The following is a 27,476-nucleotide window of genomic DNA, read 5'->3' as shown; positions in this document are numbered from 1 at the left end:
TCCCGATCTAGGTTTTTGCACTTCCGATCCGATACAGATATTGTTTTTGCACTTCCGATCCGATACCGATACTGACCGATACCGATACTGACCGATACTGGCCTATCCGAGCATGTATTAAAGTTTAAAGTTATTTAGCCTACTTAGTTGTCAGAATCATGTTGAAAAGGGTTTTAGTACTCTTGATAACAACTAGCCAGCTGAATTAGGGGAGTTTGAATAATACACAATGGTTGGTAACAAGAAACTGACCTGTTTATTCAAGGATAAACACAAAATAGACAAAATTATACATGACAAACAGAAATGGCATAATTGAAACTAGGGCTGGGCGATATGGCCTTTTTTTAATATTGCGATATTTTAAGGCCATATTGCGATACACGATATATATCTCGATATTTTGCCTCAGCCTTGAATGAACACTTGATGCATATAATCACAGCAGTATGATGATTCTATGTGTTTTGATTGATTGATTGAGACTTTTATTAGTAGGTTGCACAGTGAAGTACATATTCCGTACAATTGACCACTAAATGGTAACACCCGAATAAGTTTTTCAACTTGTTTAAGTCGGGGTCCACTTAAATTGATTCATGATACAGATATATACTATCAGATATATACTATCATCATAATACAGTCATCACACAAGATAATCACATTGAATTATTTACATTATTTATAATCCAGGGTGTGGAGGAGGGCGCCGGATGTAAGTGTCAAAAAGACAGCCAAAAGAGTTTGATATGAGAATAAATCTAAAGTTAAAATATAGGGTAGAAATGCACCCGTTTGCAGGAAATGTAGTCTTGATTTTCAAAATTTTCTTTCAAGGCTTACATGTCTACATTAAAACATTCTTCTTCATACTACATTAATATATGCTACTTTTAAACTTTCATGCAGAGAAGGAAATCACAACTAAAAAAATCACTAATTTTTTCATACGGTGTTGATGTGGAAATGTTTGCCTCGCCATTTTGATGGTGTGGACGTGTGGCACCGAATGGAGATAAGCGTCTCAACAGACGTTACAATATTTGAACAATGATGACGAAAACTGTTTTCTCTGTCGTGTCCGTGTGTCGAAAATTGTTATGCGCTTATTTTTTTATTTGATTTTGTGCGTGGCATATAATTGCTATGCGCAAACAGTGCGCAATTGCACAAGCGCGCACCTTAGAGGGAGCGTTGGTCACACGGCTGCGCTAGCATCACAGCTAACGTTAGCCATGCTGCTACCTCTCTGCTGGGGGAGGACGTATACGTATGTGACGTATGACGTGACAGTATGTGACGTGTGTAAGAAGGTGCGATTGCTGTCTGTAAGAGGGAGACACAGGAAAGAGTGAGCCTGTCGTGTAATGCCAGCAGCTAAAAGCAACTGCGTGAGAATCCACAGACCTGTGGATGTGTTGAAGGTGTGCTGGAAAATGCGGAACGGAATATAGGGAGCAGCAGAAAAGTGGAATGTATTATTTAAATAGGTGCGTTGGAAAACACGGAGCGAAGGTTTTTTTTAACTGGATCTGGATCGGCATTTTCCCATGCCTTGCCGATACGCATTTTTTGGTAAATATCGGCGGCCGATCCGATCCAAACATCGGATCGGGACATCCCTAGTCCACACACACTTGGTTGGACGTCGGCAGATGGGCTACTGTCCCACACAATGTCAAAGCTGCTAGGTCCCGTACGACAAGCACGCCCATTGAAAAGCATTCAATCCCTGAGTGGGCTCCTCTAATGCAGCCACACCACGGACACTCGCATGACGCTGTGGGGACAGGGACTTAGAGCAAACTTAGAAGGTGACACATGATCCTTCCACAGAATGTCATGGGTCACAGAGGTGGTGGAGATGAAAGTCACACACACCTGAATGTGTGTGAAAGGAGGTGCATACAGTACGTAGTAGGACACCCAGACGAGGTCAGAAGTTCACATGCACATGAAACCATGAGAATCTGAGTCCAGCATCAGTGACTTTGAGCAATTATGAGGACACACAAGCACAATGTCAACACTCAAGTCACATCTAATAAAATTAGGCTTTATCAGCGGGGAATTCTGCTCCTAATCACATTTAATAGACATCACACTCAAACTTATCCTCTCACACACTCACACACATGCACGCAAACACGCACACACACACAGTGGTTGAACCACAGCTCTTTTGGTGGCACTGCCATGTTATTACTCGTGTCGATGCCAGCTGGTTTTATGCCAGGCTCTATTGTCCTTCTCGCTTCTAGCAGCCTGTAGCCTACAATGTTTAATGTCTTGACTAAAATACAAGAAAAGACCAACCAGGTTGAATGATGCGGACACATTTCTTACTGGATCTTTTCTAATACACCTGCCTTAGGGACTTTCTATCTGTAAGTAATATGCAAATATAATTATGTGATACTTGTTTTTATTAACAAATGGTGTTTTAGACTGCAACATTGTTCCTATTATGCAAAAACAACTTTTTTAACTTACTAATGCTTGTATTCAGTCACGTTACTTCTTCCCGGAAGTGAAAAACAGTGGTGGTATCAAGACTCCCCCGGATTGTTTTTGCTCGGTTAAGGTTGTATTTCATGATTTAAGTTCATGTCTACTGCCATGTTTGTTGTTGTTGTTGTTGCACGCACCATTTACGAGTAGTGTTTTTATCAAAATATAACTATAGATGTCAACATTGTGTATGTGCTGAAAGATTAATTTGATTGTTTATCAAAATATAACTATAGATGTCAACATTGTGTATGTGCTGAAAGATTAATTTGATTGTTTATCAAAATATAACTATAGATGTCAACATTGTGTATGTGCTGAAAGATTCATTTATGATTGTTCATCCAAATATAACTATAGATGTCAACATTGTGTATGCGCTGAAAGATTAATTTATGATTGTTTATCCAAATATAACTATAGATGTCAACATTGTGTATGTGCTGAAATATTCATTTATGATTGTTTGTCAAAATATAACTATAGATGTCAACATTGTGTATGCGCTGAAAGATTCATCTATGATTGTTTATCAAAATATAACTATAAATGTCAAAATTGTGTATGTGCTGAAAGAGTCATTTATGATTGTTGTCTTTGGTAAAAACTTAACTCTTTTAGGTTTTGCAGACATTTGCTTTTCTTTAATTTAGGTGCTTTTCGAAAAACTTGTAGCAAACACGTGTTTAAGAACTACAAATAATATGAGGATAATACTTCAATGTAAATAAAAAAACGTTAAAAGTATGTCAAACAACCCTTAAACAAAGTGATCACTGCAAACTCGTGCATTCTTCCACTCTGCTCCCTTGGACTGGAATGTGAGCTGCTTTTCTTGTCGTTGTTTTGTAAAATCTTGCACTCTTCCTCCCTTCTTGATTACCTCTCGAGGAACTCAAAAGAAATGTTTATCCTTTTCGCGATTTGAACGATTCGTACAGTCGAAAACAACAAAAGCAAGGCAAGAAAAAACTCAACCCAATGGGATGACAATGAGAAACCTTGGAGGGGACCGCAGATGTGGGGACTCCCCCCCGCCCTCCGGGCTACCAGTGCAATGGACGTCGAGTGTATCTAGCATAATATTGTGAGAGTCCAGTCCATAGTGGATCTAACATTTTGGCGCCTAGTACACATTGAAAACTGAGCTAGCTTGACCACCATGCGTATTAAATGGGCGGGACGTGAGCCGGACGCGACCTCATTTAAAACCAAAGCAATTGGTACCTTATTTTGTGTATTTGGGATCTGCAAATGTGAAATCAAAGCATAGCGGAGATATTTACAAAACAATCTTGCCTTCCTTCTTACTTCTTTCGTACCGAATTTGCCCGATGTGTGGCGTTTTCCCCTAGTTTCTCATAAGTGTGATATCTCCATATATGGTAAAAATTTACCCAAAATGCTGTGCATGAGTCAGATGACATAGTCAATAATTTTCTTCTTTTTCTCTATCCTCTTGTTGTGGGGCAAACTGGCTTGTACATGCACATGCATTCTCCGCTGTTGCCATTTTTAACACAAAGTAGTGAATAGTTCCAACTTATATCTGTCAGTAGACTCCATATGGAAGATAAAAACTACAACATGGATGATGGGGAAAAGACACTGTCGAAGTGGAGGCACGTAAATGAGAACGCCCACAAGACAGCGCATCCTGAAGAAACGGTCTGAAAGCGTCTTGAAGATTGTCTGTAAAACATAATCTATGCTACATTTTGACTACCTTTACATGTTATGTAGACCACAAGCAAGTGTTTACATGTAGAAAATTATAATAATATGACCCTTTAAGGACACTTAATATGTGTGTTTAGCTTATGTCATACTTGCCAACCTTGAGACCTCCGATTTCGGGAGGTGGGGGCGTGGGGGCGTGGTCGGGGGTGGGGCAGGGCGTGGTTGGGGGGCGTGGTTAAAAGGGGAGGAGTATATTGACAGCTAGAATTCACCAAGTATTTCACATATATATATATATATATATATATATATATATATATATATATATATATATATATATATATATAGCTACATCCTGAAAATATGCAAACAAAACTGTGTTTAGATAATTGATACTTCAAACTTGCATAAATAAATCTTAAGGAATATAACATAACTTGGCTTCTGAGAGCTTGATAAACAAGCAATTATTTTAATAATTAAATATGGTCATTTTAAATGAATTATTATAATTTAAAATTAATTATTTCAAATATGTTTATTTTAATGTATAATTCTAATGCCTGGATGTAATAAGGAGTCAGAAAAAATACAAATAAAAATACAATTAATTTTGATGTTTTTAGCAAAATATAGTCAAAATGTTTTTTTTTTGTTTTTTTTAATTAATAAATGTATTTATTTTTAGGTAAAATAAACATAATAATACAATTTATCTCTCGTCTGGATGATTTATTTCTTGTCACCCTGTTGTCCTCCCGTTGTGAAAAAAGGCTGTCCTCACTCAGGTGCAGGTGGAGGCCACGCCCCCTCCAGCTCCGGCTGAAAATCGGGAGATTTTCGGGAGAATATTTGTCCCGGGAGGTTTTCGGGAGAGGCGCTGAATTTCGGGAGTCTCCCGGAAAATTCGGGAGGGTTGGCAAGTATGGCTTATGTGCTATTGTGTGCTTAGCTGTTGTGTAGCTGCTAGCTCCTACAATGTTTACCTTTTGTTAATGACTTTAGTAAAATAGTAGGAGGACATTGAGGTGTTGCACAAGTGAAGTATCAGAATGTTTGGATTCAGTAATCAACAAAAGGTGGACTAAACAAACACACAGCCAGACACAAACACAGGTGGTAACATCAGTGTGATTTCTGCACACACACAAACACACACACACACACACACACACACACACACACACACACACACACACACACAGGCTTTGTAGTCATCTGCAAAGAAAAGGTCTCCTAAGGCCAGGGTCAGCTCCCCATAGGCCAGGACGCCTGAGTTCTGGCTCCCAGATGTTCTCACACACTCTATCATCTTCTCTATCTTCCTCCCTGTAGTTGCTCAGACAGCTGGCAGCCATGTGACTGAAGGGCTTGTACTTCCTGCTTCCTGTCATTATAATAGATGGTCTGGTGTGGAGGACGCCAGCGCCCCCCTCCAAGCGTGCACACACACTTACGCACGTCTGTCCGCATCAGCATCCCGCCTTCGCCCCTCCTATTTCCTTGACACATCTCGACTAACACGTGCGTGCAATGTGCTAGGAGCTACAGTAGGCGAGATGTACGCACTGCAAGCCTTTCCAAACACCCACTTGTAAGGAAGTGGGAATGTTTGTACCCGTCCAAGAAACACACATTTACATTCTCTTTGTTAAATGTCTTTAAGCTGTGCACAAAAGTGGCAAAAGACAGCGCATCACATGCCTCAAGTAATATATCAACATCCATCGCCTTCTTTTTTCTTCTGTGGTCTTTCCATCTGTCAGCCTGTTTCCACTTCTGCTCAGGAGTCACAAGGATCATGTGCTATGTTTCAAGACACAACAATTGACAGGCGGACTTCGTCTTTCTGGGTTTTTGGGCGCTCCGTAAACCTTTTCCAGGTTTGCGGGCTGTGAACTTGGCCCACCAAAGGATGTGAAACCCTCGCCTTTAACTTTTGGAGCCCCGCTGTACTCGACCCTGAATGTACTTTTGCTGTGTGTATTTATCAGTGGTGCATGTGTTTACCTTCAGATAAGTGGGCGGTGAGCGGCGTTTGAGTCTCCTTGCTGTACAAGACCACCTCTCTTGGCTGGAAGTCCACCTGTGTGATCTTGGTGGCCCCCAGCTTGAGCATCCTGCGCCTAGGTTGCAGACAAAAGGTGATCATGTCTGTGTACTGACAACATGTTCAATCAAATACACATAAGTGTCTACGTGCTTCTTTTTTTCAGATAACGTACCCGAGCTCGGAATCGGCCTGCAGCTGCAGCACCGTGGGGTCTGTGTCCCACTGCAGTGTCCTGCCATGACCAGCAGAGGGGGTAAGAGCATACAAATAACCAGTCTTTCACCAAAAATATCGCATATTCATGTATCGTTGCAGATTAACCACGCAATTTATTGAGATTCTTTGGAAATATTTTGTTCTATTCATTCATTTAGAGCCCCCTTACATGAACTTTGGATGGTTACCTGAGGGGGTTGTGATCAGTCAGTGAATACGCATCCAAAATGTGGCTTCAAAATACACCCCGACAGGTCTTTAGTTGATACTTTGACCAGTTTTTCAGCAAATAAATTAAGTACATTCAGGTCAAACTTTAAAAAATGACATTCTGATGATAAATTTGCCTTTGTGTCAAAATATCAGGATCTTTTTTAGGTTAATTTAAATCATACTTGCCAACCTTGAGACCTCCGATTTCGGGAGGTGGGGGGGGGGGCGTGGTCGGGGGGGCGTGGTTAAGAGGGGAGGAGTATATTTACAGTTAGAATTCACCAAGTCAAGTATTTCATATATATATATATATATATATATATATAAATATATATATATAAGAAATACTTGACTTTCAGTGAATTCTAGCTATATATATATACATATATATAAAAATAAGAGAAATGCTTGAATTTCAGTGTTCATTTATTTACACATATACACACACATAACACTCATCTACTCATTGTTGAGTTAAGGGTTGAATTGTCCATCCTTGTTCTAATCTCTGTCACTATTTTCTAACCATGCTGAACACCCTCTCTGATGATGCATTCTGCTTCGTCTCCTTGTTGTGTGCGCAGCTGTGCACTGCACTCTCTAAAAGCCCTATATGTTAATGTCACATATGCATGTACAGTAGATGGCAGTATTGCCCTGTTTAAGAGTGTCACAACATTGCTGTTTACGGCAGACGAACTGCTTTACGGTAGACGAAAACGTGACTGCTGTTGTTGTGTGTTGTTGCCGCGCTGGGAGGACGTTAATGAAACTGCCTAACAATAAACCCACATAAGAAACCAAGAACTCGCCCTCGATCATTCTACAGTTATAACGTCATTGGGCAGGCACGCTGTTTATATTGTGGGAAAGCGGACGTGAAAATAGGCTGTCGACACGTCACTCAGGTCCGCCTGAATTTCGGGAGATTTTCGGGAGAAAATTTGTCCCGGGAGGTTTTCGGGAGAAGCGCTGAATTTCGGTAGTCTCCCGGAAAATCCGGTAGGGTTGGCAAGTATGATTTAAATGATGTAAGCGAGTCATTTACTGTGATTATTCACGATGAATTAAAATTCAAAAGTGTGAAACGAGTCATTTGGCAACACTCCTTTATATACCAGACATATAGCATACCATACTGAACACAGTAAGATGGCTCCAGTGCACCTTTTCATAGAAACATATTTGGTGAGGCAGCAGACATGCATGATGATGAAGTCTTTCACACCTTCTAGGGCTCTGCCGAGGCTTTTTGTGGCTTTAAACAAGATTGGCCTTCAATATCACTGGCGTAACACGTTAGGGGCTACTTGACCTCAGCCTGGTGACTATTCTAATACAGTCGTCCATCGCCAGCTTGTAAAGATGACTAAGTGGCTGTTACTTCATGTCGAGAAGGCTTTCCATGTTCAAAACTGTATTTAGAATGCCATAAACAGGTTTTCATCCCCTCCATTTATAATGAATTATAATTCCTACTTCATGGAAATTAATTTACCATAGCCAGGCTCGGAAAAAATTAACAGCTATAAACAGGTGTTTACTGTAATCATTTATGCCGACCTGAACAAAAACATACTGTATTTTAAGTGCATTTTTTATTAAAGATTAGGAAATCATGTATTATTAATATTTTATAAGATTTGTATTTATTTTAAATAATCATGCAAAAGACTCCATTGACAACTGCAATTCATGTTCATGTGTTTGTATTCCAAAATTGATTTGGAAATGTGAAATAAAAATAGGTTGATAGGCATACTTGCCAACCTTGAGACCTCCGATTTCGGGAGGTGGGGGGTGAGGGTGGGGGCGTGGTCGGGGGTGGGGCGGGGGCGTGGTTGGGGGCGTGGTTAAGAGATATATATATATATAAAAAATACTTGACTTTCAGTGAATTCTAGCTATATATATATATATTTTATTACATATATATATATATATATATATATATATATATATATATATATATATATATATATAAATAAAAGAAATACTTGAATTTCAGTGTTCATTTATTTACACATATACACACACATAACATTCATCTACTCATTGTTGAGTTAAGGGTTGAATTGTCCATCCTTGTTCTATTCTCTGTCACTATTTCAGAACACACACATTATACAAATATACATTATAAAATCAAAGAAAACGGGAGCTCTAATTTGGGAGTCTGAATTAGGATCAGAAGTTCCTATATAAACATTGCGCACTCACGTCGCCTTTTTGTATTGATTACTGCAGCTGTGCACTGGATTCATTCACAAATACAAACTACAACTCACAAACACTTTAGAGTTAGGCTCCACCATCAGAATGTGTACTTAAACTTATAAAGATCACATGGATATTATTCAGTGAGTTGATTCACCAAAACTAACTTGTTATACAGGAGGAAAAAGCACACAGGACGTTTCAATTTCAACATTATGGGTGGGTCACATATGCATGTACAGTAGATGGCAGTATTGTCCTGTTTAAAAGTGTCACAACATTGCTGTTTACGACAGACAAACTGCTTTACGGTAGACGAAATCTTGACTGCTCTTGTTGTGTGTTGTTACCGCGCTGGGAGGACGTTAATGAAACTGCCTAACAATAAACCCACATAAGAAACCAAGAACTCGCCCTCGATCATTAGTTGTTTATATTGTGGGAAAGCGGAAGTGTGAACAGGCTGTCAACACGTCACTCAGGTCCGCATGGAGCTGGAGGGGGCGTGGCCTCCAGCTCCGCCTGAATTTCGGGAGATTTTCGGGAGAAAATTTGTCCCGGGAGGTTTTCGAAAGAGGCGCTGAATTTCGGGAGTCTCCCGGAAAATCCGGGAGGGTTGGCAAGTATGTTGATCGGTCTCAAGGGGAGAGAAACCTGTTTGCTCGCTCCTTCCTACCACAGTGAATCCAATTCAAAACTCTTATGTCTTGCAAAAGTAAACAAAACACAATAAATGGGCACAAACTATGAAAAAACAGATGTTCTGAGGAAAGGTTGGGCAACAATATAAGGTCAAATAATTTGGTCACTGAAGAAATACGGCCATGAATCTGTCACGATGACGGTGTTTGAAGCTATGCTAAAAGAGCAATTATCTCTATGGGCTTTTGAATAGACGCGGCTGAATTGCTGCTAAATCGTACTCAAACTATTACATGTGACTTACTGCAGTTTAGCAAAGACAAATGATCATTGCATCCATGAAGTAGAACAAGCAAACACCTGCAGAGCCCGACGACCACATTGATGAACAACATGAGTAGTAGCCATGATCATGTGGTCGGTTTAACATGCTGTAAAATGATGCAAGGTAAGCAAGAAGTGTTACATCTATCTTTGTCTGGAGAATGCTTACCTTTGTACCTGGGACTTGTTTTTTGAGAAACCTGACCTATGAAGTGACACACACACACACACACACACACACATACACATGGAAATGCTGAAAATGACTGGTGGATTACTGGGAACACAAGCGAAGCATTTAAAAAAAAAAGCTTCCTAAATCCTTGTTTGATGCAGAGAAAGTGAGCTCAACAATGTACACAATGTGCTAGATGAACAGCCGCACACATCAATACACCTGTTACACACTAACACAGTGTCATCAATACACACGTTACACACTAACACAGTGTCATCATTGACACAATAAACTCAACAATGTACACAAGATGAGCAGCCGCACACATCAATACACACGTTACACACTCAGTTATACGTTAAGTCTGTTCAAGGAGGATATATTTGTGTATTATTACCCACAATCTACCTCTTGTGCTTGTAATGTAATTATAGTCTCATTGGACCAACAGTCTTACTTTCTTGAAGACTATCATGCAGTCTTCTATTTGCGCCCTGGGGACGATATGAAGCTGCATCTAAAATCTCTGATATAAGCACTCCCATTCAAGCAGTCTTGCAGCTCGTTTACTTGTGCAAAGTTAACAGCTACAAATAATGAAATAGACATGCCCGGAGCTAGCAGCTACACAACAGCTAAGCACACGATAACAGTAAGTGTCCTTAATTGAACAACACTAATATGTGACATTTGTTATTTAAACAAGTATCAAATAATTATAGTTATTAGTCTCCAAGGCAGTTAAAAAGTGTCCAGTAACAAACGTGTCCGCATCATTCAACTTACTGCGTCATGAGCTTCATAATCAATTATTAAGGTGAGTATGTGCATAAAAACAATGATCACTGCACTTCAACTTAAAGACAGAGTAAGTTAATGCCAGACAGTTAATAATAAATACATGTAGGTTAGTGTTTTTCATTGTTCTGTTTGACTCATTTCACTTGATCAAACCTTTCTAACATTCCACACTACAAAATAATGCAAGTATGTATGATTAGTGCTCATATTGTATCAAGTCAGCAATCAAATAAAGTGTCACACTACACTATGCCATGCTAATTGCTAACCACAAAGCGAGAGCTCTGAATGTAAACAGAGATGAGCGGATCAAGACAAATATCGACAGAAAGGATACCAAGTAAGACTGAGTATTTGGTCGAAATACTACAATGGTTAGATGGATGTTTGTTATTGTCAAAATATATTTTATTTATTGTATAACTGTTTCCATTCTTTTAGAGCAAAAAACAGAATATTTAAATCAGAGCCAATAGTAAAAAAAAGTTGTATTTAATTTATCTTGTTAGACCATCATCCTGTGTTTTGTGTCTGATCCAAAATGTAATCATTGAATGATTTTGAAAATGTGAAGTGTGAGTACGACCAATAATGCACCTGGAACTACTTGCTTCTGGATAGTAGTATCGGCCAAAACTAATGCCAAGTATTCCAACAACAGAAGAATAAGTGCTCATTACATTGAAGTAGTGCAGATAGAACATGTTAGACCAGAAAGTCACTGCTGATTTACAATAAATTAGCAAGTAGATTAATAGTAGTTGAGAAATTGATAAAACCGCAAATTAGGCAATATGTCACCGCATATATCGGTAGCCTTGGAACCTGTTCTAAAAGGGTTCATATATATACAGGTAAAAGCCAGTAAATTAGAATATTTTGAAAAACTTGATTTATTTCAGTAATTGCATTCAAAAGGTGTAACTTGTACATTATATTTATTCATTGCACACAGACTGATGCATTCAAATGTTTATTTCATTTAATTTTGATGATTTGAAGTGGCAACAAATGAAAATCCAAAATTCCGTGTGTCACAAAATTAGAATATTGTGTAAGGCTAATACAAAAAAGGGATTTTTAGAAATGTTGGCCAACTGAAAAGTATGAAAATGAAAAATATTAGCATGTACAATACTCAATACTTGGTTGGAGCTCCTTTTGCCTCAATTACTGCGTTAATGCGGCGTGGCATGGAGTCGAAGAGTTTCTGGCACTGCTCAGGTGTTATGAGAGCCCAGGTTGCTCTGATAGTGGCCTTCAACTCTTCTGCGTTTTTGGGTCTGGCATTCTGCATCTTCCTTTTCACAATACCCCACAGATTTTCTATGGGGCTAAGGTCAGGGAAGTTGGCGGGCCAATTTAGAACAGAAATACCATGGTCCGTAAACCAGGCACGGGTAGATTTTGCGCTGTGTGCAGGCGCCAAGTCCTGTTGGAACTTGAAATCTCCATCTCCATAGAGCAGGTCAGCAGCAGGAAGCATGAAGTGCTCTAAAACTTGCTGGTAGACGGCTGCGTTGACCCTGGATCTCAGGAAACAGAGTGGACCGACACCAGCAGATGACATGGCACCCCAAACCATCACTGATGGTGGAAACTTTACACTAGACTTCAGGCAACGTGGATCCTGTGCCTCTCCTGTCTTCCTCCAGACTCTGGGACCTCGATTTCCAAAGGAAATGCAAAATTTGCATGGTTGGGTGATGGTTTGGGGTGCCATGTCATCTGCTGGTGTCGGTCCACTCTGTTTCCTGAGATCCAGGGTCAACGCAGCCGTCTACCAGCAAGTTTTAGAGCACTTCATGCTTCCTGCTGCTGACCTGCTCTATGGAGATGGAGATTTCAAGTTCCAACAGGACTTGGCGCCTGCACACAGCGCAAAATCTACCCGTGCCTGGTTTACGGACCATGGTATTTCTGTTCTAAATTGGCCCGCCAACTCCCCTGACCTTAGCCCCATAGAAAATCTGTGGGGTATTGTGAAAAGGAAGATGCAGAATGCCAGACCCAAAAACGCAGAAGAGTTGAAGGCCACTATCAGAGCAACCTGGGCTCTCATAACACCTGAGCAGTGCCAGAAACTCATCGACTCCATGCCACGCCGCATTAACGCAGTAATTGAGGCAAAAGGAGCTCCAACCAAGTATTGAGTATTGTACATGCTCATATTTTTCATTTTCATACTTTTCAGTTGGCCAACATTTCTAAAAATCCCTTTTTTGTATTAGCCTTACACAATATTCTAATTTTGTGACACACGGAATTTTGGATTTTCATTTGTTGCCACTTCAAATCATCAAAATTAAATGAAATAAACATTTGAATGCATCAGTCTGTGTGCAATGAATAAATATAATGTACAAGTTACACCTTTTGAATGCAATTACTGAAATAAATCAAGTTTTTCAAAATATTCTAATTTACTGGCTTTTACCTGTACATACCAAAGAATATATCGCAGTAAGCTGCAAAATTAAGTGCAATATAGATTTTAGGCCAGGGGTGTCCAAAATGCGGCCCACAGCTTGTTTTTCATAGGCTTGCGACACATTCTAAAGACTAAAAACACAACATGAAAATGCAGAATTTAGGACAAAATTACATAGAATGTGTTTAATTCACAGAGCTCAGATATGGATGTTGTTTTCAAATAGTGTAGCGCATATTTATTGACCAATACTGTATTAATTTTAATATTGTACAAAATGTATCAAAGTGGCCCCCACATTCTTCAATTTTTAATCATGCGGCCCTTGCAGGAAAAAGTTTGGACAGCCCTGTTTTAGGCAATCCTTAGTTGTTTTACGCCATTCTTAGTTGTAATTGTGAAAAATATGGACATTTATTTTTTTCATATGTCCTTTTAAACAACTAATGGTAACATATGCTAGCTGCTGGTGCTCACACACACACACACATATATATATATATATATATATATATATATATATATATATTTATTTATTTTATTTATTTTTTTTTATATATATATACTGTGTGTATGCATATATATACAGTATATATATATATATATATATATATATATATATACATACATATATATATATATATATATTTATATACTGTGTGTATGCATATATATATATATATATATATATATATATATATATATATATATATATTTATATACTGTATATATGTAAACATATATACAGTATATATACGTACATATATATAACATTTTGAGCCAGTGACACAAACTATAGCTTTAACTAAGTTTTCAGAATTTTGCAAGCCTGTCCCAGCTGAGCGTTATAATATTTTTCAAAAATGTGATGGATGGATGAATGGATGAATGGGGTGACGGAAGGCAGGTAGACCCTGGACAAGTGTCCACCTCATGGCAGGGCATGGAAGGGATGTATCGGGCTTTACATTTATTCAAAGTAAATAAGAGCAGCTGAGTGTCATCACAACACCAAACACTGTGACAAATCACATTTAACAAAAATGTTAATGATTCTTACCGTAATCTGTGACACAATTTGCAAAACAAAAGACAGCATTTATGTCCAAATGAACAATAATGAAGTCAAATACAAGAATGATATTTGAAATTGTGCCGTACCTGCCTGCTGCTCCCCCCTCAGCTGAGTCCTGGCTCCCCGTTTCGCTGGGTGTGCTCATTGATTTGGACGGGGACAAAGGATTGGGCACTGGGGTGAATCACACAAATAGGACAGCCAATGATATAAAAGTCATTAAAAACAACTGCAGCTATTAAGATGACGTGTTATTACAGTGTCCGACCACTAGGGAACAGCTGGGCGTGAAGGACACCTTTGGGAGTCAAAGTCTTCCAAATGAAGAGCAGTGCAGCCGATCTTCTTATATAGGGCTAATAAAGGAACAATCTTCTTATATAGGGCTAATGGAGGAACAATCTTCTTATATAGGGCTAATAAAGGAACAATCTTCTTATATAAAGATAATAAAGGAACAATATTCTTATATATGGCTCATTAAGGGTCAATATTCCTATATAAGGCTAATAAAGGACCAATCTTCTTATATAAGGCTAATAAAGGAACAATCTTCTTATATAAGGCTAATAAAGGAACAATATTCATACATAAAGATAATAAAGGAACACTATTCTTATATAAGGCTAATAAAGGAACAATGTTCGTATATAAAGCTAATAAATGAACTATATTCTTATACAAAGATAATAAAGGAACATTATTCTTATATAAGGGTAATAAAGGAACAATATTCTTGTATAAGGTTAATAAAGGAACAATATTCTTACATAAAGCTAATAAAGGAACACTATTCTTACATAAAGCTAATAAAGGAACAACATTCTTATATATAAGGCTAATAAAGTAACAACATTCTTATATAAGGCTAATAAAGGAACAATATTCTTATATAAAGTTAATTAAGGAACAATATTGTAATATAAGACTAGTAAAGGAACAACAATATCATATAAGGCTAATAAAGGAACAATATTCTTATATAAAGCTAATAAAGGAACATTATTATACAAGGCTAATAAAGGAACAATATTCTTATATAAGGCTAATAAAGGAATGATATTCTTATATAAAGGGTGCCACACCTAGAGGAGGCTCTGGTGAAATGCCAATGCTCTGCAGCAGAGCCTCAGTTTCTCGACGCTTGCGGTCCAAGTCTGAATCCTCTGCGCTGGCCTCCGTCTTCTGTTGGCTTTCCGCCTGTGCAGGAGGATCAATAAGTACAGGTGGACACATACATGTGCAGTATTACATCAATATTTGTACACAAAAGCATTCTCAGTGGTGGTTCCTGCTTCAATGGCACCCTGAGCGACACCCCTCGGAAGTGTGCATGTGCATGCGGGCTCACTGACGTGCAACAATACGAATTGTTTTCCCTCTCATCCTTGTGGCGCCCACCAGGGAATGCTGCTCTGCATGTGGTCCATAGCTCATACCGCCATCCACCATATACCTGTCAGTATACTTACTTTTTTAGTGACCTCTTTCTTCCTCTCCTCTTCTTTTCTCTTTTTCTCCTCCCTGATCTGGGCCAGTCGCTGCTTCTTGCGCTCCAGCTCGGCTTTCAGGTCACTTTTGTCCGACATGGTTTTCCGCTGGGGCTTTGGAAGAAGTGACGCTATTGATACAAAGACATACACCATGTTTGTCGTTGCTACCATGTATGATCATATTTACGAGAACAGAGATATCATAATAATTGTTCAGTCAGGGGGACATTGCAATTATTAGGCTTGCATGTAACAGTTTATATATATATATATATATATATATATATATATATATATATATATATATATATATATATATATATATATAGGTGGTATAGCTTGGTTGGTAGAGCGGCCGTGCCAGCAACTTGAGGGTTGTAGGTTCGATCCCCGCTTCTGCCATCCTAGTCACTGCCTTTCACTACGTAAAGCGCTTTGAGTCACGAGAGAAAAGCGCTATATAAATATAATTCACTTCTCTCTATATATATATATATATATATATATATATATATATATGTATTAGAGCTGCCACCTTAACGTGGTAGAGGAGTTTGCGTGTCCCAATGATCCTAGGAGCTATGTTGTCCGGGGGCTTCCATGCCCCCTGGTAGGGTCTCCCAAGACAAACAGGTCCTAGGTGAGGGATCAGACAAAGAGCAGCTCGAAGACTTCTATGGAAATGCAAGAACCGAGACTCAGATTTCCCTCGCCCGGACGCGGGTCACCGGGGCCCCCCTCCGGAGCCAGGCCCGGAGTTGGGGCACGATGGCGAGCGCCTGGTGGCCGGGCCTGTCCCCATGGGGCCCGGCCGGGCACAGCCCGAAGAGGCAACGTGGGTCCCCCCTCCAATGGGCTCACCACCCATAGCAGGGGCCATAGAGGTCGGGTGCAATGTGAGCTGGGCGGTAGCCAAAGGCAGGGCACTTGGCGGTCCGATCCTCGGCTACAAAAGCTAGCTCTTGGGACGTGGAACGTCACCTCGCTGGGGGGGAAGGAGCCTGAGCTAGTGCGCGAGGTAGAGAAGTTCCGGTTGGATATAGTCGGACTCACCTCGACGCACAGCAAGGGCTCTGGAACCAGTTCTCTCGAGAGGGGCTGGACTCTCTTCCACTCTGGCGTTGCCAGCAGTGAGAGGCGACGGGCTGGGGTGGCAATTCTTGTTGCCCCCCGGCTCAGAGCCTGCATGTTGGAGTTCAACCCGGTGGACGAGAGGGTAGCTTCCCTCCGCCTTCGGGTGGGGGGACGGGTCCTGACTGTTGTTTGCGCTTACGCGCCAAACAGCAGCTCAGAGTACCCACCCTTTTTGGATTCACTCGAGGGAGTACTTGAGAGTGCTCCCCCGGGTGATTCCCTCGTTCTACTGGGGGACTTCAACGCTCATATTGGCAACGACAGTGAAACCTGGAGAGGCGTGATTGGGAAGAATGGCCGCCCGGATCTGAACCCAAGTGGTGTTTTGTTATTGGACTTTTGTGCCCGTCACGGATTGTCCATGACGAACACCATGTTCAAGCATAAGGGTGTCCATATGTGCACTTGGCACCAGGACACCCTAGGCCGCAGTTCTATGATCGACTTTGTAGTTGTGTCATCGGATTTGCGGCCTCATGTTTTGGACACTCGGGTGAAGAGAGGGGCGGAGCTTTCTACCGATCACCACCTGGTGGTGAGTTGGCTGCGATGGTGGGGGAGGATGCCGGACAGACCTGGCAGGCCTAAACGCATTGTGAGGGTTTGCTGGGAACGTCTGGCAGAGTCTCCTGTCAGAGAGAGTTTCAATTCCCACCTCCGGAAGAACTTTGAACATGTCACGAGGGAGGTGCTGGACATTGAGTCCGAGTGGACCATGTTCCGCACCTCTATTGTCGAGGCGGCTGATTGGAGCTGTGGCCGCAAGGTAGTTGGTGCCTGTCGTGGCGGTAATCCTAGAACCCGTTGGTGGACACCGGCGGTGAGGGATGCCGTCAAGCTGAAGAAGGAGTCCTATCGGGTTCTTTTGGCTCATGGGACTCCTGAGGCAGCGGACAGGTACCGACAGGCCAAGCGGTGTGCGGCTTCAGCGGTCGCGGAGGCAAAAACTCGGACATGGGAGGAGTTCGGGGAAGCCATGGAAAACGACTTCCGGACGGCTTCGAAGCGATTCTGGACCACCATCCACCGCCTCAGGAAGGGGAAGCAGTGCACTACCAACACCGTGTATGGTGCGGATGGTGTTCTGCTGACCTCGACTGCGGAAGTTGTGGATCGGTGGAGGGAATACTTCGAAGACCTCCTCAATCCCACCAACACGTCTTCCTATGAGGAAGCAGTGCCTGAGGAATCTGTGGTGGGCTCTCCTATTTCTGGGGCTGAGGTTGCTGAGGTAGTTAAAAAGCTCCTCGGTGGCAAGGCCCCGGGGGTGGATGAGATCCGCCCGGAGTTCCTTAAGGCTCTGGATGCTGTAGGGCTGTCTTGGTTGACAAGACTCTGCAGCATCGCGTGGACATCGGGGGCAGTACCTCTGGATTGGCAGACCGGGGTGGTGGTTCCTCTCTTTAAAAAGGGGAACCGGAGGGTGTGTTCTAACTATCGTGGGATCACACTCCTCAGCCTTCCCGGTAAGGTCTATTCAGGTGTACTGGAGAGGAGGCTACGCCGGATAGTCGAACCTCGGATTCAGGAGGAACAGTGTGGTTTTCGTCCTGGTCGTGGAACTGTGGACCAGCTCTATACTCTCGGCAGGGTCCTTGAGGGTGCATGGGAGTTTGCCCAACCAGTCTACATGTGCTTTGTGGACTTGGAGAAGGCATTCGACCGTGTCCCTCGGGAAGTCCTGTGGGGAGTGCTCAGAGAGTATGGGGTTTCGGACTGTCTGATTGTGGCGGTCCGCTCCCTGTATGATCAGTGTCAGAGCTTGGTTCGCATTGCCGGCAGTAAGTCGGACACGTTTCCGGTGAGGGTTGGACTCTGCCAAGGCTGCCCTTTGTCACCGATTCTGTTCATAACCTTTATGGACAGAATTTCTAGGCGCAGTCAAGGCGTTGAGGGGATCCGGTTTGGTGGCTGCAGGATTAGGTCTCTGCTTTTTGCAGATGATTTGGTCCTGATGGCTTCATCTGGCCAGGATCTTCAGCTCTCACTGGATCGGTTCGCAGCTGAGTGTGAAGCGACTGGGATGAGAATCAGCACCTCCAAGTCCGAGTCCATGGTTCTCGCCCGGAAAAGGGTGGAGTGCCATCTCCGGGTTGGGGAGGAGATCTTGCCCCAAGTGGAGGAGTTCAAGTACCTCGGAGTCTTGTTCACGAGTGAGGGAAGAGTGGATCGTGAGATCGACAGGCGGATCGGTGCGGCGTCTTCAGTAATGCGGACGCTGTATCGATCCGTTGTGGTGAAGAAGGAGCTGAGCCGGAAGGCAAAGCTCTCAATTTACCGGTCGATCTACGTTCCCATCCTCACCTATGGTCATGAGCTTTGGGTTATGACCGAAAGGACAAGATCACGGGTACAAGCGGCCGAAATGAGTTTCCTCCGCCGGGTGGCGGGGCTCTCCCTTAGAGATAGGGTGAGAAGCTCTGTCATCCGCGGGGAGCTCAAAGTAAAGCCGCTGCTCCTCCGCATCGAGAGGAGCCAGATGAGGTGGTTCGGGCATCTGGTCAGGATGCCACCCGCGCGCCTCCCTAAGGAGGTGTTTAGGGCATGTCCGACCGGTAGGAGGCCACGAGGAAGACCCAGGACACGTTGGGAAGACTATGTCTCCCGGCTGGCCTGGGAACGCCTCGGGATCCCCCGGGAGGAGCTGGACGAAGTGGCTGGGGAGAGGGAAGTCTGGGCTTCCCTGCTTAGGCTGCTGCCCCCGCGACCCGACCTCGGATAAGCGGAAGAAGATGGATGGATGGATGGATGTATTAGAGATGCGCGGTTTGCGGACACAACCGCGGAGTCCGCAGATTATCCGCGGGTCGGGCGGGTAAAAATAGATTTTACATAGATGCGGGCGGGTTGCGGTTGAACCAATTTGGAAATATATATACATAGTTAAATGTTGTTACCCACATACGAAAAACGAGCAGCACTCTTTGAAACAGTCAATTTTTCATCAGGCACCGCGTCCCAGCAACAGTGCCGCAAGTGGGCGCTCCTTCAGCGCAGCAGGGCGCATTTTAGAGGCCAGGCGCTCTCGCATGAATCCTGGCACTGTAGATGCCATTTTATTCCTGCATAGTGCTAACAAAAAAAAGTAAGTAGACATACGGTTGGATATGTTAAACAAATTAGTCTACGTTACCTATAGGCTATACCAAATAAGCCCATGTCTAACCTATATTGAGTTCGGTCAGCTAAATAAATGTGATGGTTACGTGTTGTTTGGGCGCACTACAATGCAAAGGAATTAAGGCAATTGCGTTGTTTATTGTGGTTTTTTTCTATTCGAGATATACTACTATGTGTGAATAATTATTTGACCTCGCTTTCAAGTGAAGCGCATCTCCGATTGGCGACAATGTAAGGCTATTTAGCCTGCTTTGTTTGTCGCGACCGTCTATTTTCATTATAATTCAAGTTTGATGATAAAGTGCAGTCTGATGGGTTTGATTTCCCCCCTTCAGCTATTTGCCTTGGCCAATAAGTTGCAGGTAATTTGTTATTATTATATATTTAATTAATTTTTGTTTAAATAGGGATGACATACATATGTTATTGTATAATTTAAGTTTGTGCGCGTGATTGACAGCCTAAGGCTTATGAGGCACATTGTTTATTTATTTTTTTATTTCAACTTAAAAAGGTATGAGCCTATGCCTAGAACATAGGCTATGTGTTTATCTTTATTTTCCTGCCTGTCGTTGACAATGGAGATTGTCTGATATTTTGTCATGGCTGCAGATCAATCAATAAAGGTTCATCTTTGTCGTGAAATTGTTCACTGCTTCACTGTGCACCCCGCCCTCGTCCCTATTTGAGCATTATAACGTTAACAAGTTAATATTCATTGAAATAAATTCAGAACATTTTTTTACCTAACGAAAATATAGGCCTAGTCTTTCTAAAACATTTTTTTAACTTCTTAAAAGCCTCGTTCGGCTTGCTGCAACTGCGTACACAAAGTGTGAGGAACGCACTCCTGATCTGAGGGCATTGGCAACAATAGTCAACACTTTCTTAATGGAAATGACAATAATACTATAATAATGATAAATAATATTATCACGCATTAATATCTCTTAGCCACTAATGCGTGGCAAGCATTGAATGTCTCTGCTGCATTGGATCAGTCTCCTTTCTTTAACAGGCAAAAGCTTTCTAACCTCACTAATGCCTTGCATCGTCTATATTAGATATATAACAACAAGCGGATGACGAGTGGGTGTGGTTTTGATAAAATGTTGGTTGGGTGGATGGCGGATGGATGACGACATTTGTGATGCGGTTGCGGATGAAATAATTGCCTATCCGCGCATCTCTAGTAGGCGGGTCACATAAAATGACGTGGTGGTTACATAAAGTAATGTAGGCGGGTCAGATAAAATGATGTGGTGGTTACATAAAGTAATGTAGGCGGGTCACATAAAATGATGTGGTGGTTACATAGAAAAATGTAGGCGGGCCACATACAATGACGTGGTGGTTACATAAAGTAATGTAGGCGGTCCACATAGAATTATGTGGTGGTTACATAAAGAATGTAGGCGGGTCAGATAAAATGAGGTGTTGGTTACATAAAGTAATGTAGGCGGGTCAGATAAAATGATGTGGTGGTTACATAAAGTAATGTAGGCGGGTCACATAAAATGATGTGGTGGTTACATAGAAAAATGTAGGCGGGCCACATACAATGACGTGGTGGTTACATAACGTAATGTAGGCGGTCCACATAGAATTATGTGGTGATTACATAAAGAATGTAGGCGGGTCAGATAAAATGAGGTGTTGGTTACATCAATCAATCAATCAATCAATGTTTATTTATATAGCCCTAAATCACAAGTGTCTCAAAGGGCTGCACAAGACACAGCGACATCCTCGGTTCAGAGCCCACATAAGGGCAAGGAAAAACTCACAATTTTTGTGGGATGTCAATATGAATAACTATGAGAAACCTTGGAGAGGACCGCAGATGTGGGTGACCCCCCCCCCCTCTACAGGGGGAGGGGGGTTCAAGTAATGTAGGTGGGCCACATAAATCGAGGTGGTGGTCACATAACGTAATGTAGGCAGGCCACGTAAAATGAAATGGTGGTTACATAAAGTAATGTAGGCAGGCCACAAAAAATGAAATGGTGGTTACATAAAGTAATGTAGACGGCCCACATAAAATGATGTGGTGGGTACATAATGTTATGTAAGTGGGTCATAAAAATTTTGTGGTGGGTACATAAGGTAATGTAAGCGGGTCTCATAAATTAGGTGGTGGGTACATAAAGTAATGTAAGCGGGTCACATAAATTATGTGGTGGGTACATAAAGTAATGTAAGTGGGTCACATAAATTTTGTGGTGGGTACATAAAGTAATGTAAGTGGGTCACATAAATTATGTGGTGGGTACATAAAGTAATGTAAGCGGGTCACATAAATGATGTGGTGGGTACATAAAGTAATGTAGGCGGGCCACATAAAATTATGTGGTAATTACATAAAGTAATGTAGGCGGGCCACATAAAATGATGTGGTGGTTACATAAAGTAACGTAGGTGGGCCACATAAAATGATGTGGCGGTTACATAAAGTAATGTAGGCGGGTCACATACAAACCCAAAAACCAGTAAAGTTGGCATGTTGTGTAAATCGTAAATAAAAACAGAATACAATGATTTGCAAATCCTTTTCAACCTATATTCAATTGAATAGACTGCAAATACAAGATACTTAACATTCGAACTGGTAAACTTTATTATTTTTTGCAAATATTAGCTCATTTGGAATTTGATTCCTGCAACATGTTTCAAAAAAGCTGGCACAAGTGGCAAAAAAGACTGAGAAAGTTGACAAATGCTCATCAAACACTTGTTTGTAACATCCCACAGGTAAACAGGCTAATTGGGAACCGGTGGGTGCCATGATTGGGTATAAAAGCAGCTTCCATGAAATGCTCAGTCATTCACAAACAAGGATGGGGCGAGGGTCACCACTTTGTCAACAAATGCGTGAGCAAATTGTTTAAGAACAACATTTCTCAACCAGCTATTGCAAGGAATGCGTGAGCAAATTGTTTAAGAACAACATTTCTCAACCAGCTATTGCAAGGAATTTAGGGATTTCACCATCTACGGTCCGTAATATAATCAAAAGGTTCAGAGTATCTTTCCCATTCTTGCTTGATGTACAGCTTAAGTTGTTCAACAGTCCGGGGGTCTCCGTTGTGGTATTTTAGGCTTCATAATGCGCCACACATTTTCAATGGGAGACAGTTCCGGACTACAGGCAGGCCAGTCTAGTACCCGCACTCTTTTACTATGAAGCCACGTTGATGTAACACGTGGCTTGGCATTGTCTTGCTGAAATAAGCAGGGGCGTCCATGGTAGCGTTACTTGGATGGCAACATATGTTTCTCCAAAACCTGTATGTACCTTTCAGCATGAATGGCACCTTCACAGATGTGGCAGTTACCCATGTCTTGGGCACTAATACACCCCCATACCATCACAGATGCTGGCTTTTACACTTTGCGCCTATAACAATCCGGATGGTTCTTTTCCTCTTTGGTCCGGAGGACACGACGTCCACAGTTTCCAAAAACAATTTGAAATGTGGACTCGTCAGACCACAGAACACTTTTCCACTTTGTATCAGTCCATCTTAGATGAGCTCAGGCCCAGCGAAGCCGACGGCATTTCTGGGTGTTGTTGATAAACGGTTTTCGCCTTGCATAGGAGAGTTTTAACTTGCACTTACAGATGTAGCGACCAACTGTAGTTACTGACAGTGAGTTTCTGAAGTGTTCCTGAGCCCATGTAGTGATATCCTTTACACACTGATGTCGCTTGTTGATGCAGTACCGCCTGAGGGATCGAAGGTCACGGGCTTAGCTGCTTACGTGCAGTAATTTCTCCAGATTCTCTGAACCCTTTGATGATATTACGGACCGTAGATGGTGAAATCCCTAAATTCCTTGCAATAAATAGCTGGTTGAGAAAGGGTTTTCTTAAACTGTTCAACAATTTACTCATGCATTTGTTGACAAAGTGGTGACCCTCGCCCCATCCTTGTTTGTGAATGACTGAGCATTTCATGGAATCTACTTTTATACCCAATCATGGCACCAACCTGTTCCCAAGTAGCCTGTTCACCTGTGGGATGTTCCAAATAAGTGTTTGATGAGCATTCCTCAACTTTATCAGTATTTATTGTCACCTTTCCCAACTTCTTTGTCACGTGTTGCTGGCATCAAATTCTAAAGTTAATGATTATTTGCAAAAAAAATTTTTTTTATCAGTTTGAACATCAAATATGTTGTCTTTGTAGCATATTCAACTGAATATGGGTTGAAAATGATTTGCAAATCATTGTATTTTGTTTATATTTACATCTAGCACAATTTCCCAACTCATATGAAAACGGGGTTTGTACATAGTGAAACCCAATATTTAAGTTACATTTAAACCAGTGTGGGTGGCACAGGGAGCAGGTGGGTAAAGTGTCTTGCCCCAGGACACAACGGCAGTGACTAGGATGGCAGAAGCGGGGATCGAACCTGGAACCCTCAAGTTGCTGGCACGGCCACTCTACCAACCGAGCTATACCGCTCCGTTGAACAACTTAAGCTGTACATCAAGCATGAATGGGAAAGAATTCCACCTGAAACCTTCAAAAATGGGTGTCCTCAGTTCCCAAACGTTTACTGAGTGTTGTTAAAAGGAAAAGCCATGTAAAACAGTGGTAAAAATGCCCATGTGCCAACTTTTTTGCAATGTGTTCCTGCCATTAAGTTAATGAGTGACGTGTCGACAGCCTTTTTTCACATCCGCTTTCCCACGGTATAAACAGCGTGCCTGCCCAATCACGTTATAACATCTACGGCTTTTAGAGAGTGCAGTGCACAACTGCACGTACAACAAGGAGACGAATGAGAAGAACGAGGAAGATACAGCCAAGGCGACGCCGACGACGAGTAAGATGAAGAAATACGCTTGTAAGTTCCAAAACGAATGGAAACAAGATAAATGATAAATAAATGGGTTGTACTTGTATAGCGCTTTTCTACCTTCAAGGTACTCAAAGCGCTTTGACACTACTTCCACATTTACCCATTCACACACACATTCACACACTGATGGAGGGAGCTGCCATGCAAGGCGCTAACCAGCACCCATCAGGAGCAAGGGTGAAGTGTCTTGCTCAGGACACAACGGACATGACGAGGTTGGTACTAGGTGGGGATTGAACCAGGGACCCTCGGGTCGCGCACGGCCATTCTCGCACTGCGCCACGCCGTCCCTTAGAATTTCAGTTTATCCAGGACAGTTCGAAGGGGCTTCCTGTAAATTTTGTAGAACAGACTTCTCCATTGAACACGGTGGCCGAACGGATATACTCATTCATGAACGGTCAGCGAAGCACAAGGCGGCGGCAGCTCAGCACCTGTCCCAGCCCAGTGTTATGGGCCACCTCGCTAAATGGAGACTCGAGGGTGTAACTTATGCTGCGACAAAGATGGCTATGCTGATAGCTGGAAGCAACATCCCGTTCTCATTTGTGGATGTCTTCAACAAATCTGTGAAGGATATGTTCCCGGATTCAGAGATCGTTCGCCAGTACGCAAATGGCAGAACAAAGGCTACTCAAATAGTGAAAGGTAATTGTAGCTGAGATAGGCTCCAGCGCCCCCCGCGACCCCGAAGGGAATAAGCGGTAGAAAATGGATGGATGGAAGTGTTTTTGTTTTTTTTAGTAAGCAGCAAGCTGTGCTTCTGGCTGCAAAGCATTGCACTTTCAAGTACAACAATGAGTAGGTCTCAAGGTTGGCAAGTATGATAAAGTAATGTAGGCGGGTCACATAAAATGAAGTGGTGGTTACATGAAGTAATGTAGGCTGGCCACATAAAATTATGTGGTGGTTACATAAGGTAATGTAGGCGGGCCACATAAATGACGTGGTGGTTTAATAAAGTAATGTAAGCGGGCCACATAAAATGAAGTGGTGGTTACATGAGGTAATGTAGACGGGCCACATAAAATGATGTGGTGGTTACATAAAATAATGTAGGCGGGCTACATAAAATGTGGTTACATAAAATGACGTGGTGGGTCACATAAAAAGATGTGGTGGTTACATAAAGTAAAGGAGGGCCACATAAAATGAGTGGTGGTTACATAAGTTAATGTAGGCGGTCCACATAAAATGATGTGGTGGTTACATAAAGTAATGTAGGCGGGTCACATAAAATGACGTGGTGGTTACATCAAGTTATGTAGGCGGGTCACATATAATGACATGGGGGGTCACATAAAAAGATGTCGCGGGTCACATAAAAAGATGTGGTGGTTACATAAGGTAATGTAGGCGGGCCACATAAAATGATGTGGTGGTTACATAAAGTAATGTAGGCGGGTCACATAAAATGATGTGGTGGTTACATCAAGTTATGTAGGCGGGTCACATATAATGACATGGGGGGTCACATAAAAAGATGTGGCGGGTCACATAAAAAGATGTGGTGGTTACATAAGATAATGTAGGCGGGCCACATAAAATGATGTGGTGGTTACATAAAGTAATGTAGGCTGCCATATAAAATGATGTGGTGGTTATATAAAGTAATGTAGGCGGGTCACATACAATGATGTGTTGGTAACAAAGTAATGTCGTCGGGACACATAAAATGATGTGTGTGGGTATACATAGTAATGTAGGCGGGCCACATAAAATGATGTGGTGATTACATAAAGTAATGTAGGCGGGTCACATAAAATTATGTGTTGGTTACATAAAGTAATGTGGTGGGTGTATAAGAAGATGTAGGCGGGCCACATGACACAACGTGGCAGGTCAGATTTGGCCCTTGTCATATTAGATAGCATTTACATGATGAACTTGCCATAAATGCGCTCCACACAAGAACATGTGACCATGCATCATAAGTAGTATATATGTAAAGCTTCCTTTGTCTTTAACCAGCATACAGCAGCTAAAAAAGTCAGTTTTACTCAAACCCTTGTTTTTTTTAATGTAACCTTAACATATTTCCACATGTGCATTCGAATGTTCCCCTCCTACCTTGTCCACTGGAGATGATAGTGACGTGTCACCAGTAAAAAGATGCTGTCTCACTGCTGCGCCCACAGCTTTCGGCACATTATTGATCCAAATGAGCTCTTTCAAGATAGCATCAAAATGAGGCTACTATTAAACGAGGGTGACTAATAAAACATAAAGCAGGTGGTCCAGAGGCAGAAAGAAAAGGTTGATGCTGAGATGGAGGAGGAAACCCCACCTTGTCTGACAAGAACTGTGCTTTTTGTGGTGACTTTTGCTACACTGCCATCTTCTGGACATTTGGAGAAGTCAACCGCAGTCATTTTGTCATGTTTTATACCACACCGACATCTTCTGGACACCTGAAGGAGTGATTTAACTAATTTGTGGCTACCGGACCTCCTGTTTTACTTGTCTAGTAATGCGTTCTTTTTGGGGGGTTTAAGATGATGTTTATAATTCAT

The 27,476-nt window shown here is 41.9% G+C and overlaps 1 protein-coding gene across 5 annotated transcripts in view; it reads right to left on the bottom strand.

Moving 5' to 3' along the window:
- The window catches only part of LOC133620883 (cytoplasmic dynein 1 intermediate chain 1), a 140,082-nt gene extending 112,782 nt beyond the window's left edge, over window positions 1-27,300 (bottom strand). For 2 of the 5 annotated variants that reach the window (XM_061982507.2, XM_061982508.2), the window contains exons 1-7: window positions 27,034-27,299; window positions 15,817-15,965; window positions 15,430-15,544; window positions 14,431-14,518; window positions 10,029-10,064; window positions 6,420-6,479; window positions 6,205-6,320 (exon numbers count right to left, since the gene is read on the bottom strand). In XM_061982507.2, the coding sequence (XP_061838491.1) occupies window positions 6,205-6,320; window positions 6,420-6,479; window positions 10,029-10,064; window positions 14,431-14,518; window positions 15,430-15,544; window positions 15,817-15,933 (532 nt within the window). In that variant the 5' untranslated portion in view covers window positions 15,934-15,965; window positions 27,034-27,299. Of the gene's footprint in view, window positions 1-6,204; window positions 6,321-6,419; window positions 6,480-10,028; window positions 10,065-14,430; window positions 14,519-15,429; window positions 15,545-15,816; window positions 15,966-27,033 lie in introns of all 5 variants that reach the window. The other 3 variants (XM_061982511.2, XM_061982510.2, XM_061982509.2) reach the window with 3 other exon arrangements.
- Window positions 27,301-27,476: the final 176 nt, after the last annotated feature.

Source organism: Nerophis lumbriciformis, linkage group LG21 (assembly GCF_033978685.3).
Source record: "Nerophis lumbriciformis linkage group LG21, RoL_Nlum_v2.1, whole genome shotgun sequence".
Taxonomy (NCBI): Eukaryota; Metazoa; Chordata; class Actinopteri; order Syngnathiformes; family Syngnathidae; genus Nerophis; species Nerophis lumbriciformis.
Note: the sequence above shows the minus strand (reverse complement) of the source record. Positions and strands in the feature narration are given on the sequence as shown.